The 16071-nt window shown below is 67.4% G+C and overlaps 2 protein-coding genes across 2 annotated transcripts in view; one reads left to right on the plus strand and one right to left on the minus strand.

Moving 5' to 3' along the window:
* Positions 1-2431: 2431 nt before the first annotated feature.
* On the plus strand, positions 2432-3602 carry LOC309415021 (uncharacterized protein). Its single transcript, XM_082012407.1, has 4 exons — positions 2432-2479; positions 2837-2958; positions 3098-3216; positions 3448-3602. Exons 2-4 carry the CDS (start codon positions 2866-2868, stop codon positions 3593-3595), a joined length of 360 nt encoding a protein of 119 aa, XP_081868533.1. The 5' UTR covers positions 2432-2479; positions 2837-2865; the 3' UTR covers positions 3596-3602.
* The window catches only part of KAT5 (lysine acetyltransferase 5), a gene marked incomplete at its 5' end in the record, with an annotated part of 13829 nt that continues 1356 nt past the window's right edge, over positions 3599-16071 (minus strand). The window contains 12 exon segments of the mRNA XM_082012384.1: positions 3599-3736; positions 3739-3835; positions 4105-4186; positions 4824-4983; positions 6002-6095; positions 6710-6850; positions 6945-7034; positions 9731-9979; positions 10778-10852; positions 12426-12506; positions 14255-14449; positions 15812-15948. Of these exon segments, the coding sequence (XP_081868510.1) occupies positions 3702-3736; positions 3739-3835; positions 4105-4186; positions 4824-4983; positions 6002-6095; positions 6710-6850; positions 6945-7034; positions 9731-9979; positions 10778-10852; positions 12426-12506; positions 14255-14449; positions 15812-15948 (1436 nt within the window). The 3' untranslated portion in view covers positions 3599-3701.

Genomic DNA, 16071 nt, shown 5'->3' on the forward strand with positions numbered 1-16071 from the left:
TTGGGGGGCCCGCTAGGGGGCGCCCTGCGGGGCCAAGTTTTCGCGCCCCCCTCCCCCCCCCGGCACCCCCCAATTCCGGGGGTGTTGAAAGTGTTAACGCCCCCCCCGCCCCTCCCCCCCGCGGGACCCCCAAATTCGGGTTACCTGCGGCGGGCGCTGGCGCTGGCGGAGGGGGGCGTTTTAAGCGCCGCCGCCCCCCACCTCCCCTCTTGGGGGTCCCCCCTTTGGCCCTCCCCCCCCTTTGGGGGGGGAGGGGGCAGGCGCGCGTGGCGCGACCCCGACGTGGGGGACCGCGCGCGCCTCCACGCCGCCCTGGCCGCCGCCCTGGGCCCCCCCAAATTAAGCGCCGTTTTGGGGACCCCCCCCCGCCGCTGCCTGCCCCCTCCCCCCCCCCCGGATGGGGAGGGGGGGGGAGGGGGCGCCCCCACCCTCCTGCCCGCCCCCTCCCCCCCCTGCTGCCTGCGCTGCTTGCCCGCCCCTCCCCCGCCCTTCCCCGCCCCCCCCGGGACCCCCCAAGACCCCGCGGGGTGGGGGAGGGCGGTGGGGGCGCGGGGGGGGGGAGGGGCCCGGTGGCGCTCAGGCTGCGCCTGCGGCTGGAGCTGCAGGGGGGGAGGGGCGGAAGCGGGGACCCCTCCCCCCCCGGCGCCGCCCCTCCCCCCCGCCTCCTGGCCCTGCAGCTGCGCGTGGGGGGGCGCGACCCCCCCCGGCCGAGGGGCGCGTGGCGGCGCTGGGGGGGGGAGGGGCCGAGCTCAGCCTCACCCTGCGCCCCCGCCTCGCCCTGCCCCCCGCCCTCCCCGTCGCCGCCATTTTCACCCCGGGGGGGACCCCCGGGGCGGGGGGAGGGGAGGGGACTTCCTCGCTCCCCTCCCGCCCCTCCCCCTCCCTTTGGAGGCCCAGCTCCGCCCCCTCGCCCTGCCCCCCCCCTGGGACCCCCCCCCGCCGCCGCCGGGCTTTCCGCGCGCTCTGGGGGGCTCTGGGGGGGCGCCCCCAAAGCCGCTTGGTCTTAGCGGGGGGGCCTCCCCTCCCCCCGCCCTCACCCCCTTTCTGCTGGACGGGGGGGAGGGGGGAGGGGCGGGGGGATGGGTGGCGGCGGCGGCCCTGCCCCCCCGGGGGGTGGTTTTGGTGCGGGGGGGGCGGGGGGGGGGATGGGTGGAGCTGAGGTGTGGGCGCTGGGGGGGGCTGGTGGCCCTGGCCCGGCTGCTGCGGGGGCAGGGCGAGGCGTGACACGGCGCGACGGGGCGTGTCGGGGCGTGTCCGACGTGTCAGGGCGAGGCGTGACGGGGCGTGTCGGGGCGTGTCGGGGCACGACAGGGCATGACGGGGCATGTCAGGGCGTGTCCGACGTGTCGGGGCGTGTCGTGGCGCGACAGGGCGCGACAGGGCATGACGGGGCATGTCAGGGCGTGTCCGACGTGTCGGGGCGTGTCGTGGCGCGACAGGGCGCGACAGGGTGTGACGGGGCATGACAGGGTGTGTCGATGTGTGTCAGGGTGTGATGGGGTGTGACAGGGCATGATGAGGCGTGTCGGGTCATGACATGGCATGACAGGGCGTGTCGGGGCACGTCGACACGTGTCAGGGTGTAACAAGACATGACAGGGCATGATGGGGCATGTTGGGTCATGACATGGTGTGACATGACATGTACTGGGGCATGTCGACATGTGACGGGGTGTGACCGGGCGTGACGAGGCATGCTGGGTCATGATATGGCATGACATGGCGTGACGGGGCATATTGGGGCGTGTCGACATGTCAGGGTGTGACGGGGCATGACGGGGCATGACGGAACGTGACGGGGCATGACGGGGCACTACAAGGCGCGACGACGCGTGTCGGGACATGACGAGGCGTGAGGGGATGCGGCGGCGCATGACGGGGGCGTGTCGGGCTGTGACGGGGCGTCTCGGGACGTGACAGGGCATGTCGCGACACGACAAGGCTGTGACGGGGGCGTGTCGGGCTGTGACGGGGCATCTCGGGACGTGTCAGGGCATGTCGCGACACGACAAGGCTGTGACGGGGCGTGTCGGGGCGTGGTTGCCCCCTCCCCCGCGTGAACATGGGGAGCGCAGAGCCGGTGTCCGTCTGTCTGTCCGTCCGGGGGGGGGGGGGGCGACACGCGGACGTGGGGGGCCCTGTGGGGCTGGGGGGGGGGCACGTGGGGGTCCTATAGGGCGTGGGGGGGCGTGGGGGGGGGGGGTGGGGGGTGGCGATGCAGCCCCCCGGGCCCAGCCCCGCCCAGAACTACAACTCCCGTCGTGCCCCGCGCCGCCTCCGCCGCGTCCGGGCGCGCCCGGCGCTCGCTACAGTCGTCATTTCCGCTTCCGCCCGCCATGGCGGCGGTGGTGCGGCTGCGGGTGGTTCCCGGCGCGGCGCGGCCCCGGCTGCCGGCCCAGCTCCTGCCCTGCCGCGTGGGGCGCGACGGGCCCGCGCCCGGTGGCCGCTTTCCTGCGGGCCCGGCCTGGCCCCGGCGGCGGTGAGGGAGCGCGGGCAGAGCCGCTGTGGGATTGGGGGGGGGGGGGGGGGGCGCGTATGTGGGGCCGGGTCGGGAGTTGGGGGGAGGAGGCCTGGAGGGGTTTCTGCGGGGCTGGGGGGGGGAACTGGGGTTACTGTGGGGCCAGGCTGGCGGGGGAGGTCCCTGGGGGGTTCTGTGGGGCTGGGGGCGGAACTGGGGCTGCTGTGGGGCCAGGCTTGGGGGGAGGGGTTGCAGGGGCAGGTTTCTGTGGGGCTGTGGGAGCTGCTATGGGGCCAGGGGAGGGTGTCTGGGAGGGCTCTTCGAGGTGGGCACAGGGCTGCTATGGGGCGGGTTTGGGGTGATGACCCCTGCCCCCAGAGCTGTGGGCCTCGTTCCGGGGACGGCGCATGGGGGGCCGGGAGCTGCCGCTGCCCCATGGCTACCGGGGGGTGCTGCTGCAGGAGGAGGAGCCCCTTCCCGGCGATGAGGGAGACCCCCAGGTGAGGCTGCCCCACACTTAGAGGGAGCCACGTTGCCCCTCTGCGTGGGGTAGAGACCCCCATGTTGCTCTTTACGTCCCATTCTATGGGCAGACTGCGTTTGTTGCCTCACGCTGATCTCTGATCTTTGACCCCCCAGGCCCGGTGGGTGTCGGTGACGGGGACCTTTGACATCATCACAGAATGGGGGGCTGATGCCGTTCCCTGCCCCGACAGGGGCTCGCGCTGGCGCTGCAGTGGGGACCCCTCGCCCACGCGGTGAGTCCAGGGGTTGGGGGCTGCGCTTATGGGGCACAGATACCTGGGCCCACACTCGGGGGGCGCTTGGGCGGGCCCTGGGCCCGCACTTATGGGGCCTGGATGCCTGGGCCCACACTTATGGGGCCCAGATGCCTGGGTCTACATTTGGGGGGTGTTTGGGAGGGCCCAGGGCCCACACTTATGGGGCCTGGACGCCTGGGTCCCCCCTCATTTTCCATCTCTCCCCAGATCCATGCCCCAGTCCCCGAGACTGATGACAGTGAGGAGGAGGCGGAGCCCTGTTCTGCCCCACCCACAGGTGAAGCTCCTCCCTGAGGGGGGTGGAGCCTATGCAAGCTCCACCTCCTCTACTCTCTCGTTTTCAATAAAGGAATGAGGAGCCAGGTGATGATGTTTAATTACTGGTAATGAGGAAGGAGGGTGTGGCCGATGGGCGTGGCCTGAGAGGGTGTGGCACGGGGGAGGGCGGGGTGGGCGTGGCCTCACCACTTGCCCCGTTTGCTCCAGTCTTTGGGGTGAAATGGAGGCACTTGGCGTCGATGCGCAGCACCCGCTTCAGCATCGCCCGCTCGTGCCCTTCCACGATGTCCTCCGACAGCGTCAGGATGTACTGCCCCTGCGGGGGGACCCTGACATCTGCGAGGGGACCCCGACACCCGCGAAGGACCCTGACGCCCGCGAAGAACCCCAAGATCCATGAGGAGCCCCCAGGATCCAGGAGGGGTACCCTAGCACCCGGACAGCCCCCCGCCCCCCCCCCCCGAAGGTCATGATGCACCGAAAATGAATTCGGGTCCCTTCCCCGAGGTTTTTGGGGCTCCCCCCCATAACTTAGGGGTCCCCGGGGTGCCCCTGTCCCCCCGACAGCCCGGGCTTGGGGCGCACCTTGTAGTAGTTGATGAGGTTGAGGTACTGCAGGGTGGAGATGACGTCCTCCTTCTTGATGCTGGTGATCTCGCTGATCTCGCTGGGGGGGTGGGAGATGGGGGGGGGATGTGGGGAGGTGAGGGGCACCCCCAGAATCCCCCCTCCCCCCCCATCCCCTTCTGGCCCCCCCAGATTCAAGGACCGCCTCCCCAGTTCCCCAAGGAAACCCTGAGGGCTAGGAAAGGGGCGGGGTCTCAGGGAGAAGGGGTGGGGCTTAGTGGTGGGTGTGGTGGGGCTTTACTCATGGAGGGAGTGGCCTGGGGAGGGGGCGGAGCACCTTTCATAGGGAGGGGTGGAGCCTGATGGCAGGGTGGCAAACTGGAGGTGTGTCCTGGAGTGGGCGGGGCTTCAGGGTGGGTGGGGCTTCAGGGTGGGCGGGGCTGGGAGAAAGAGGTGGAGCCTAAATGGAGCAGGGTGTGGTCTGGCATGGGGGAGTGTCCTGGAGTGGGTGGGGCTTGGAACAGTGCCTTGTTCCCCAGCTGACCCAGAAGGGGTGGAGCCTAAGGGAGGGGGCGTGGCATAGATAACTGCAGGTGTGACCCCCCCAGTGGGCGGTGCTTTGGGCTGGGTGGGCGGGGCCAGTTGAGGCAGCCAGCTCCCTAAAGTGCCTTGGGGAAAGCCAAGGGGTGGAGCCTGCTCGGGGGGGGCGGAGCCAGGGGGCAGGGGGCGGGGCTTACTTGATGGTGATTTGGGGGCGCTCCCCGCCCTCCGCCTTCAGCCCCATCAGGATCTCCAGGATGGTCTGGGACCAGTAGCTGCGGTAGGAGAGGAGCCCCAGGTCCGACAGCGGCTTTTCGGGGGTCCCCGTCTTCCCCTCCACCTTGGAGAGCTCGTAACCTGGGCGGGGGGACACGCCACCCGCCGGGTGGGGGGGTCTGTCGCGCCGGGGGGGGGGGGCCCCTGCCCCTTAGAAGGGGTTTGGGGCTCCCCCCCACCCCCCAGGAAGCCTTTTTGGGGTCGCCCAGAGGGTTTTGCTACATTCCTGGGAAGGGTTTAGGAGTCTCTGGTGGATTTTGGGGTGCCCCAAGCAGCATTTAGCCTCCTGGGGAGGGGAGGGTGCTTCTGGGGTCCCCCCCTGCCCCACGGCAGGTTTGCTCCCTGGTGGGTTTTTGGGGTCCCCTACTGTATTTTGGAGAACTCAGGGAGGGCAGATTGACCGCCACGATGGTTTTGGGGGTGCTCCCCAGAGGGCTTAGCTCAACAGGAGGTTACTGGGGTCCCACCCCATGGCAGGCTTTGCCCACAGATGGGTTTTGGGGTCCCTGGTGCATTTTGGGGTGCCCTAAGTAGAATTTACCCCACAAGAGGATGTTTGGGGTTGCCCCCCAAATCCCCAGGAGGGTATGCAGGGGCCCTTTGAGGGGATTTTGGGGTCCCCCAGAGGGTTTTGGCCCCCCCAACAGGGGACCCTGGGGTGCCCTGGTTGTCCCCCGGGAGAGTTTTGGGTTCCTCCCCCCCCATAGCGGAGTTTGCCCCGTGGAGGCTTTTTGGGGTTCCCTGGTGTATTTTGGGGCGCCCCACTGGGGGTGTTGACCTGGGAAGGTTTCCAGAGCCTTTTGGGGGGACTTTGTGGTCCCTTAAAGCACTTCTGGGGCTCTGGGGAGGGGCTTCAGAACCTGTCAAGGGGATTTTGGGGTCCCCCAAGCATTTTTGGGGTCCCCATGGGTGTTACTCCCCCCTGCCCGAGGAGTTTTAAGGGTTTATCAGAGAATTTTTGAAGCCTTTCAGTGCATGTTTTGGGGAGGAAGACTGCCTTGGGGGGGGGTGGTGTTTGAAGGGAATTTGAGGGGGTCCCTGGGGATTTGGGGGGGTCCCCCGGGGGTTTAGGGGGCCCGGAATGTGGGGGGTCGCTCACTGAACTCGATGAGCAGCTTGCCGTAGCCCCGGCGCTGGTAGGGCGGCAGGGTGAGGATACAGGCCACGTTGTAATCCTCCGTCGATTCCTTCTCCTGTGAGCCCCCCCAAAACATCAGCCGGCACCCCAAACCCCCCAGGGACCCCCCAAAACCCCCCAGGGACTCCCCAGACACCCCCGGGACCCTCCAAGCCCCCCCAGGAACCCCCTTGGGACTCTTCAGTCCCATTGGGGCTTCCCTAAAACCCCCTGGAACCTGCCCTAAACCTCCCAGGACCCCCAAACTCCTTGGGAGCCCCCCCAAAGCCCCCTTAGGACTTTTCCAGACCTCCTTGGGACCCCCCCCAGGGACCCTCAAAGCACCCCTTGCCCCCCAACATCCCACTCCAGGGGGTCTCCCAAAAGCCTGCTGAGGACCCTAAATCCCAGGGGGCTGCCCCACTCCCCCCCCCGCCCCCTCAAACCCATCTCTGTCCCTTGGGACCCCCCCCAAAACCCCCTAAACCCTCCCCAACCCCCTCGAGACCCCCAAAACCCCTTCCAAGACCCTTCTCCAGGCCCCCAAATCCCCCCCCCCCAGCACCATTCTTCAACACCAGCGACCCCAGAGAACCCTTCATCCCTTAGAGCTCCCCCAGAGCCCCTCCAGCTTCCCCAAAAACCTCTTTAACCCCCCCCCAGGGACCCCCCCGGGACCCCTCCCCAAACCTTGGAGAAGTAGCCGACGATGTGGAAGCCCTTGCAGTCGTACTCGGTCATGACGTAGAAGAGAAAAGGGTCGGTGTCGTAATACAACGTCTTGTGATCCAAAAAACACTTGGCCAACAGGCAAAGATTCTGCGAATAACTCTGGGGGGGGGGGGTCCCGGGGGGGTCAGTGGGGGACCCCAGCATTTAGGGGTGCCCCTCGGGACCCCCCCGGCCCCCCAAAATCCTGCTTTACCTTGTTTTTGCGGCCATCGATCTCGAAAAAGGAGATGGTGCCTTTGCGGTAGATCTCGTTGCCCGGGGGGTGTCGCAGGTCGCATTTGGTCTTGGGGGGGGGGGGGGGGGGGCAAAAAAAGGGGTGAGGGGGGTGAATTGGACCCCGGGGAGGGGGTTTGGGGGTGTAGCACCCCCTGGGAGGGGTAAATAGTGGGAGGTGGGGGGGAAATGTGGACCCTTGGGGGGGGGATTGATGTGCTGGGGGGGGTCGGTGTTACCCTGGGGGTCCCTGGGACACCCCGAGGAGGTGAGGTCTGCCCCGGGGGGGTCCCCAATTCCCGGGGGGGGTCAGCGTTACCCCGGAGGACCCCCAAAACCACCCTAAAGAGGGTAAGTCCGCCCCGAGGGGTGTCCCCAATTCCCCGGGGGGGGTCAGCGTTACCTTGGGGGTCCCTGTGACACCCTGAGGAGGTGAGACCTGCCCTGGGGGGGTCCCCAATTCCCGGGGGGGTCAGCGTTACCCCGGAGGACCCCCAAAACCACCTTAAAGAGGGTAAGTCCTCCCTGAGGGGGGTCCCCAATTCCCCGGGGGGGGTCAGCGTTACCTTGGGGGTCCCTGTGACACCCTGAGGAGGTGAGATGGGCCCGGGGGGGGTCCCCAATTCCCGGGGGGGGTCAGCGTTACCCCAGAGGACCCCCAAAACCACCCTAAAGAGGGTAAGTCTGCCCCAAGGAGGGGGTCCCCAATCCCCCGAGGGGGGTCAGCGTTACCTTGGGGGTCCCTGTGACACCCTGAGGAGGCGAGATCTGCCCCGGGGGGGGTCCCCAATTCCCGGGGGGGTCAGCGTTACCCCGGAGGACCCCCAAAACCACCTTAAAGAGGGTAAGTCCTCCCCGAGGGGGGTCCCCAATTCCCTGGGGGGGGTCAGCGTTACCTTGGGGGTCCCTGTGACACCCTGAGGAGGTGAGATGGGCCCGGGGGGGGTCCCCAATTCCCAGGGGGGTCAGCGTTACCCCGGAGGACCCCCAAAACCACCTTAAAGAGGGTAAGTCCTCCCTGAGGGGGTCCCCAATTCCCCGGAGGGGGTCAGCGTTACCTTGGGGGTCCCTGTGACACCCTGAGGAGGTGAGACCTGCCCTGGGGGGGTCCCCAATTCCCGGGGGGGGGTCAGCGTTACCCCGGAGGACCCCCAAAACCACCCTAAAGAGGCTAAGTCCTCCCCGAGGGGGGTCCCCAATTCCCCGGGGGGGGTCAGCGTTACCTTGGGGGTCCCTGTGACACCCTGAGGAGGTGAGATGTGCCCGGGGGGGGTCCCCAATTCCCAGGGGGGTCAGCGTTACCCCGGAGGACCCCCAAAACCACCCTAAAGAGGCTAAGTCCTCCCCGAGGGGGGTCCCCAATTCCCCGGGGGGGGTCAGCGTTACCTTGGGGGTCCCTGTGACACCCTGAGGAGGTGAGATGTGCCCGGGGGGGGTCCCCAATTCCCAGGGGGGTCAGCGTTACCCCGGAGGACCCCCAAAACCACCTTAAAGAGGGTAAGTCCTCCCCGAGGGGGGTCCCCAATTCCCCGGGGGGGGTCAGCGTTACCTTGGGGGTCCCTGTGACACCCTGAGGAGGTGAGATGGGCCCGGGGGGGTCCCCAATTCCCGGGGGGGGGTCAGCGTTACCCCGGAGGACCCCCAAAACCACCCTAAAGAGGGTAAGTCCTCCCCGAGGGGGGTCCCCAATTCCCCGGGGGGGGTCAGCGTTACCTTGGGGGTCCCTGTGACACCCTGAGGAGGTGAGATGGGCCCGGGGGGGTCCCCAATTCCCGGGGGGGGGGTCAGCGTTACCCCGGAGGACCCCCAAAACCACCTTAAAGAGGGTAAGTCCTCCCCGAGGGGGGTCCCCAATTCCCCGGGGGGGGGTCAGCGTTACCTTGGGGGTCCCTGTGACACCCTGAGGAGGCGAGATCTGCCCCGGGGGGGGTCCCCAATTCCCGGGGGGTCAGCGTTACCCCGGAGGACCCCCAAAACCACCTTAAAGAGGGTAAGTCCTCCCTGAGGGGGGTCCCCAATTCCCCGGGGGGGGTCAGCGTTACCTTGGGGGTCCCTGTGACACCCTGAGGAGGTGAGATCTGCCCCGGGGGGGGTCCCCAATTCCCGGGGGGGTCAGCGTTACCCCGGAGGACCCCCAAAACCACCTTAAAGAGGGTAAGTCCTCCCCGAGGGGGGTCCCCAATTCCCCGGGGGGGGTCAGCGTTACCTTGGGGGTCCCTGTGACACCCTGAGGAGGTGAGATGGGCCCGGGGGGGGTCCCCAATTCCCAGGGGGGTCAGCGTTACCCCGGAGGACCCCCAAAACCACCTTAAAGAGGGTAAGTCCTCCCCGAGGGGGGTCCCCAATTCCCCGGAGGGGGTCAGCGTTACCTTGGGGGTCCCTGTGACACCCTGAGGACGTGAGATGTGCCCGGGGGGGGTCCCCAATTCCCAGGGGGGTCAGCGTTACCCCGGAGGACCCCCAAAACCACCCTAAAGAGGGTAAGTCCGCCCCGAGGGGCGTCCCCAATTCCCCGGGGGGGGTTAGCGTTACCTTGGGGGTCCCTGTGACACCCTGAGGAGGTGAGACCTGCCCTGGGGGGGTCCCCAATTCCCGGGGGGGGGGGTCAGCGTTACCCCGGAGGACCCCCAAAACCACCCTAAAGAGGCTAAGTCCGCCCGGAGGGGGGTCCCCAATCCCCCGAGGGGCATCCCCAATCCCCCGAGGGGGGTCCCAATTCCCCCGGGGGGGGGGGGGGGGTCCCCAATCGCTGAGGGGGGTCCCTACCAGGTGACGCTGGAGGCAGCGCAGGCTGTGGCCGTACTTGAGGCAGAACTCGCAGAGGTAGAGGACGGGCAGCGCCGTCAGCTCCTGGGGGTACGGCGAGAAGTACCAGGGCTTGAGGCGGTGCCGCCCCAGCTCGATGCACTCGATGTTCTTCATCCGCGTCACGATGTCGTCGTGGCTGCGGTCCGAAACCAGGCTGCCCGTCATCCGCGGCGCCGAGGGCGCGCCGTCCGACGAGTCCTGCGAGTCCTGGCGGGAGGGGCGGCGTTCGGTGGCACCAAACACCCCCCACCCCCCCCCCCCCCCCCCACGCAATCCTGCTTGGGGGCTGCTCCCCCCTCCAGCGCCCCAGGTTTCTCATCCTGTTTCCTTTCCCCTGCCTCAGTTTCCCCATTTCCCGGCTGTTTCCCCCTCCCCAGCCCCACTTCCTCCTCCCCTTCCTCGGTTTCCCCATTTCACGCCTCTTTTCCCCTCCTCTGACCCTGTTTCCCCTTCCCCTGCCCCAGTTTCCCCATTTCCCGGCGGTTTCCCCCTCCTCTGACCCCAATTCCCCTTCCCCTGCCCCGGTTTCCCCATTTCCCGGCTGTTTCCCCTCCCCTGCCCCAGTTTCCCCATTTCCCGGCAGTTTCCCCCTCCCCAGCCCCATTTCCCCTTCCCCTGCCCCAGTTTCCCCATTTCCCAGTGGTTTCCCCCTCCCCAGCCCCATTTCCCTTTCCCCTGCCCCGGTTTCCCCATTTCCCAGCGGTTTCCCCCTCCCCAGTTTCCCCATTTCCCCTTCCCCTGCCCCGGTTTCCCCATTTCCCAGCGGTTTCCCCCTCCCCAGCCCCATTTCCCCTTCCCCTGCCCCAGTTTCCCCATTTCCCCTTCCCTTGCCCCAGTTTCCCCATTTCCCAGTGGTTTCCCCCTCCCCAGCCCCATTTCCCCTTCCCCTGCCCCAGTTTCCCCATTTCCCAGTGGTTTCCCCCTCCCCAGCCCCATTTCCCCTTCCCCTGCCCCGGTTTCCCCATTTCCCGGCGGTTTCCGCCCCCAGCCCCCCGCGCCCCCCACCTCGTCGGTGCCCAAACAGGCCGATTTCCTCTTCCGGCCGGGCTGGGCGGCCACCGCCCGGCGCGCGGAGCCGTTCTGCGACGGGGAGGGGGGGTCAGCACCCCCCCCCCCAAAAAAACACCCCTCGGATCCTGGGGCCCCCCCCTCCGAATGTGGGGATTCCCCCCGAGGGGCTGGGGATCTCTCCCATGGCCACAGGACCCCCCAGAAGGGCATAGGGACCCCCGCCCCCCAGGGATTGGGGACCCCCCGCAAAGGACTGGAGACCCCCCCCCCCGGGGGATTGGGGACCCCCCCAACAGACTGGAGACCCCCCCAGGGATTGAGGACCGCCCCCAAAGGACTGGAGACCCCCCCCCAGGGATTGGGGACCCCCCCCCAGGGACTGAGGAACCCCACCAGGGATTGGGGACCCCCCCAACAGACCGGAGCCCCCCCCAGGGATTGGGGACCCCCCCAACAGACTGGAGACACCGCCCCAGGTTTGGGGACCCCCCCAAGGGCATGGAGACCCCCCAAGGGATTGGGGACCCCCCAAAAGGACACGGGACACCCCCAAGGGCATGGAGACCCCCCAAGGGATTGGGGACCCCCCCAAAAGGACACGGGACACCCCCAAGGGCATGGAGACCCCCCCAGGGATTGGGGACCCCCCCCAAAGGGATAGGGGACCCCCTCAGGGAGGGGGGGTGTTACTGGGAGGACTGGGGGGTTACTGGTAAGGGGGGGGCTCCTAATTTGCACTTAATAAGTGATTACTGGTCGGTTATTGGTGTTACTGGTTAGTTACTGGCATTACTGGTTGGCTACTGGTGTTACTGGTTAGTTACTGGTTGGTTACTGGTTAGTTAATGGCGTTACTGATTGCCTACTGGTGGGTTACTGCTGCTACTGGGCGCTGACTGGTTTTACTAAGACACTACTAGTGTTACTGGGAAGTACTGGAAAATGACTGGTGTTACTGGGAAGCTACCGCACAGCCATTGCCCTTACTAGTAGTTACTGGTGCTACTGGTCAGTTACTGGTATAACTGGTTAGCTACTGCAAACTGATTCATTTTATTAAAAGAATACTGGTGTTACTGGGAAGTACTAGAAAATTACTGGTGTTACTGGGAATTCAGCAGCTGTTACTGGTTTGAATAAGAAATTACCACACACCTATTGGTCTTGGTTGTTAGTTACTGGGATTACTGGTTAGCTACTGGTTTGTTACTACTGTTACTGGCCAGTTACTGCTTTTACTATCAGACTACTGGTGTTACTGGGAAGTACTGAGACGTTACTGGGAAGTACTGGGAAGTTACGGGGAAATCATCAGCTGCTACTGGTTTGAATGAAACGTTATCACACAGTTACAGCTTGTGTTGCTTAGTTACTGGTGTTACTGGGCAGATACTGGTGTTACTGGGCAATTACTGCTTTTGTTAAGGGTATACTAGTATTACTGGGAAGTACTGGAAATTACTGGTGTCACTGGAAAGTTGCCACCTGATACTGCTGGGAACACAGTTTCTGAACAACCACTGCTGCTACTGGGCAGTTACTGGGGTTACTGGGGGGTGCCGCTGGCATTACTGGGTTCTTACTGGGGTTACTGGGTTCTTACTGGGGTTACTGGGCGGTTACTGGGAAGCACTGGTCTCACCTGGGGGAAGACGGAGGCCTGCGAGGTCTCGGTGGCGGCGGGGACGGGGGTGGCGGGTGACACCACCTCCACCTTACGCTTCTGCGGGGACACCCGTCAGTCCCTCCCAGTCCCTCCCAGTAAGGCCCAGCCCTGCTGCTGGGGGGCAGCTGGGAGCAGGAAGAGGGTTTGTTGCCCCTCCCAGGTGCTCCCAGTATCGCCCCAGTAGCCCCTCGAGCTCCCCAGTATAGCCCCAGTGCTCCCAGCTACCATCCCCGCTGCCCCCCAGTGCTCCCAGTATTGCCCCAGTAGCCCCTCGAGCTCCCCGGTATAACCCCAGTGCTCCCAGTATCATCCCAGTGGCCCCTCCAATACTCCCGGTATTGCCCCAGTAACCCCAGCAGTCCCCAGTACACCCCCAGTTCTCCCAGCGTTGCCCCAGTAGCCCCTAGCAACCTCCAGTATCACCCTAGTAGTCCCCCAGTGCTCCCAGTATTGTCCCAGTAGCCCCTAGCAGTCCGCAGTGCCCCCTGCCAGGGCTCCCAGTACCCCACCAGTGCTCCCAGTATCACCCCAGCAGCCCCCCCAGTGCTCCCAGTATGGCCCCAGCACAGCCCTGCCCCGGATGGGGGGAGGCTCAGGGGACACCCTGCCATGGGGATGGGGACACCCGGCCGTGGGGGGGACCCTGTGGGGACACTGATGGGGACACCGGGGGGCTGGGGGGGACAGGGACCCACTGGGGATGGGGACGGTGATGGGGACCCACTGGGGACAAAACCAGACCCCCACTGGGGACGGGGACAGCGGTGGGGACCTGTTGGGGACAAGCACCCACTGGGGACAGACCCAGACACCCACTGGTGATGGTGACAGAGACCCGTTGGGGACAGGGATGGGGACCCGCTGGGGACAGACCCAGACACCCACTGGGGACGGGGACCTGCTGGGGACAGGGACCCACTGGGGTTGGGGACAGGGGTGGAGACCCACTGGGGACAAAACCAGACACCCACTGGGGATAGGGACCTACTGGGGACAGACCTGGACACCCACTGGGGACAGTGACAGGGACCGGTTGGGGACAAGCACCCACTGGGGACAAAACCAGACACCCACTGGGGATGGGGACAGTGGTGGGGACCTGTTGAGGACAAGCACCCACTGGTGATGGTGACAGGGATGGGGACCTGCTGGGGGCAAGCACCCACTGGGGACAAAACCAGACACCCACTGGGGACGGGGACAGGGATGGGGACCTGTTGCGGACAAGCACCCACTGGTGATGGTGACAGGGATGGGGACCTGCTGGGGGCAAGCACCCACTGGGGACAAAACCAGACACCCCACTGGGGACGGGGACAGGGATGGGGACCTGTTGAGGACAAGCACCCACTGGTGATGGTGACAGGGATGGGGACCTGCTGGGGGCAAGCACGCACTGGGGACAAAACCAGACACCCACTGGGGACGGGGACAACGGTGGGGACCTGTTGCGGACAAGCACCCACTGGGGACAGTGACAGGGACCGGTTGGGGACAGGGATGGGGACCCGCTGGGGACAGACCTGGACACCCACTGGGGACAGTGACAGGGACCGGTTGGGGACAAGCACCCACTGGGGACAAAACCAGACACCCACTGGGGACGGGGACAGCGGTGGGGACCTGTTGGGGACAAGCACCCACTGGTGACGGTGACAGGGACGGGGACCCGCTGGGGACAAGCACCCGCTGGGGACAAAACCAGACACCCACTGGGGACAGGGACCTGCCGGTGACAGGGACCCACTGGGGACAGACCTGGACCCCCACTGGGGACAGGGACCCACTGGGGACGGCGGGGTTACCGTGGGGCGCTGCCCGCCGGGCGGGGGGGCCGGGGGGGGCTCGGCCTCGCTCTCCTTGGGCAGGTGATAGTGAAGGGTGACGGGCCCCGGCCCCGCTGGCCCCGGTGGCCCCGGTGGCCCCGGTGGCCCTGGTGGCCCCGGTGGCCCCGGCAAGCTCTTCCCGGCCGCCGGCAGCGCCAGGTCCAGGCTCTTCCTCTGCGCCGGGAGGAAGAGGAGGCGTTTAAGGGGGGGGGGGGGGGGACACACACGGGACACACACGTGGGGACACCGCGTGGCTTTGGGGACAAAGCGAAGGGTGGTGGCACCCACCCCCCACCCCCACCCCCCGCCACCCATGAGCCGGGTTGCCCCCACACCCCACACCCCCCCCCCCCCCCAACTCGCCGCGTGTCCCCGGGGGGCGTGGGTGTCCCCAAGGGGCTCGGGGTGTCCCCAAGGGGCTGGGGGTGTCCCCAGGGTCCCATAAAGGGGTTGGGGGTGTCCCCAAGGGGCTGGGGGTGTCCCCAGGGCCCCATAAAGGGGCTGGGGGTGTCCCCAAGGTCCTATAGAGGGGTCGAGGGTGTCCCCAGGGTCCCATAAAGGGGCTGGGGGTGTCCCCAAGGGGCTGGGGGTGTCCCCAGGGTCCTATAGAGGGGTCAAGGGTGTCCCCAAGGTCCCATAAAGGGGCTGGGGGTGTCCCCAAAGTCCTATAGAAGGGTCAAGGGTGTCCCCAAGGTCCCATAAAGGGGCTGGGGGTGTCCCCAAGGGGCTGGGGGTGTCCCCAGGGTCCTACAGAGGGGTCAAGGGTGTCCCCAGGGTCCCATAAAGGGGCTGGGGGTGTCCCCAGGGGGCTCGGGGTGTCCCCGAGGGAGTGGGGGTGTCCCCAAGGGGGGGATCTCTTGGGTTTGGGGGTGTGCGTCCCCCCGCCAAGGGGTGTCCCCAGGGTGGGGGGTGACACGGGGGTGGCTGTGACTCTGCTTGTCCCCAACAGCTCCTGGTGTCCCCGCCGGACCCAGGGTGTCCCCCCACGGGGGCTGGGGGGGTGTCGTCGTGTGTGTCCCCCCCCCCGAGGGGTTTTGGGGACGTCCCTTGGCTCCAGGTCTGTCCCCGGCGGCTCCGGGTGTCCCCACCCGGCTCCAGCGCCGGCCCCCCCGGGGCCAACCCCCCCCCCCCCGGTGTGTCCCCAGTGCTGGTCCCTGCCCCTCCCCCCCCCAATCTGTCCCCAAAGCCCCCCCCAGGTCTGTCCCCTGGCCCCACAGCCCCCCCCCCACTGTCCCCTCGCTCTCCCTGGTGTCCCCCCCCTCTGTCCCCTGGGGGTTGGGGGTGTCCCCCGAGTGCCATAGGGGGTTGGGGGTGTCCCCACGCCCCCCCCCCCGCCCCGTTTCTGGTGTCCCCCACGTCCATCCCCACAGCCCCCCCCCCCGTCCCCACAGCCCCCCCCGCTGTCCCCTGGGGATGTCCCCAAAATCCCATAAAGGGGCTGGGGGTGTCCCCTACGTCCGTCCCCCGCCCCTGCCACGTCCCCCAGGGCCACCCCCCGCCCCCCCCCCCCCCCCCCCCGCCCCGCGCCCCCTCACCGGGTCGCGCTCGGGGGAGCCGGGCCGGGAGCCGGGGAGCCCGTTTTTGGTGGGGGTCTTGGCCTCCTTCCGCGGCACCTGCACCCGCTTCAGGTCCAGCCGGTCGTGGGTCACCCATTCGTCCAGGCGCTTGTTGACTGGGGGGCACGGGGGGGGTGACGAGGGCACCCCCGTGTACCCCCCGTACCCCTCCCGGCCCCGCTGACCCCCCCCCGGCCCTGCTGACCCCCCCCCCGCCGCCCCGCTGACCCCCCTCCCCC

This window comes from Phaethon aethereus (genome assembly GCF_964289735.1).
Source record: "Phaethon aethereus genome assembly, chromosome: 37".
NCBI classification, from domain to species: Eukaryota; Metazoa; Chordata; class Aves; order Phaethontiformes; family Phaethontidae; genus Phaethon; species Phaethon aethereus.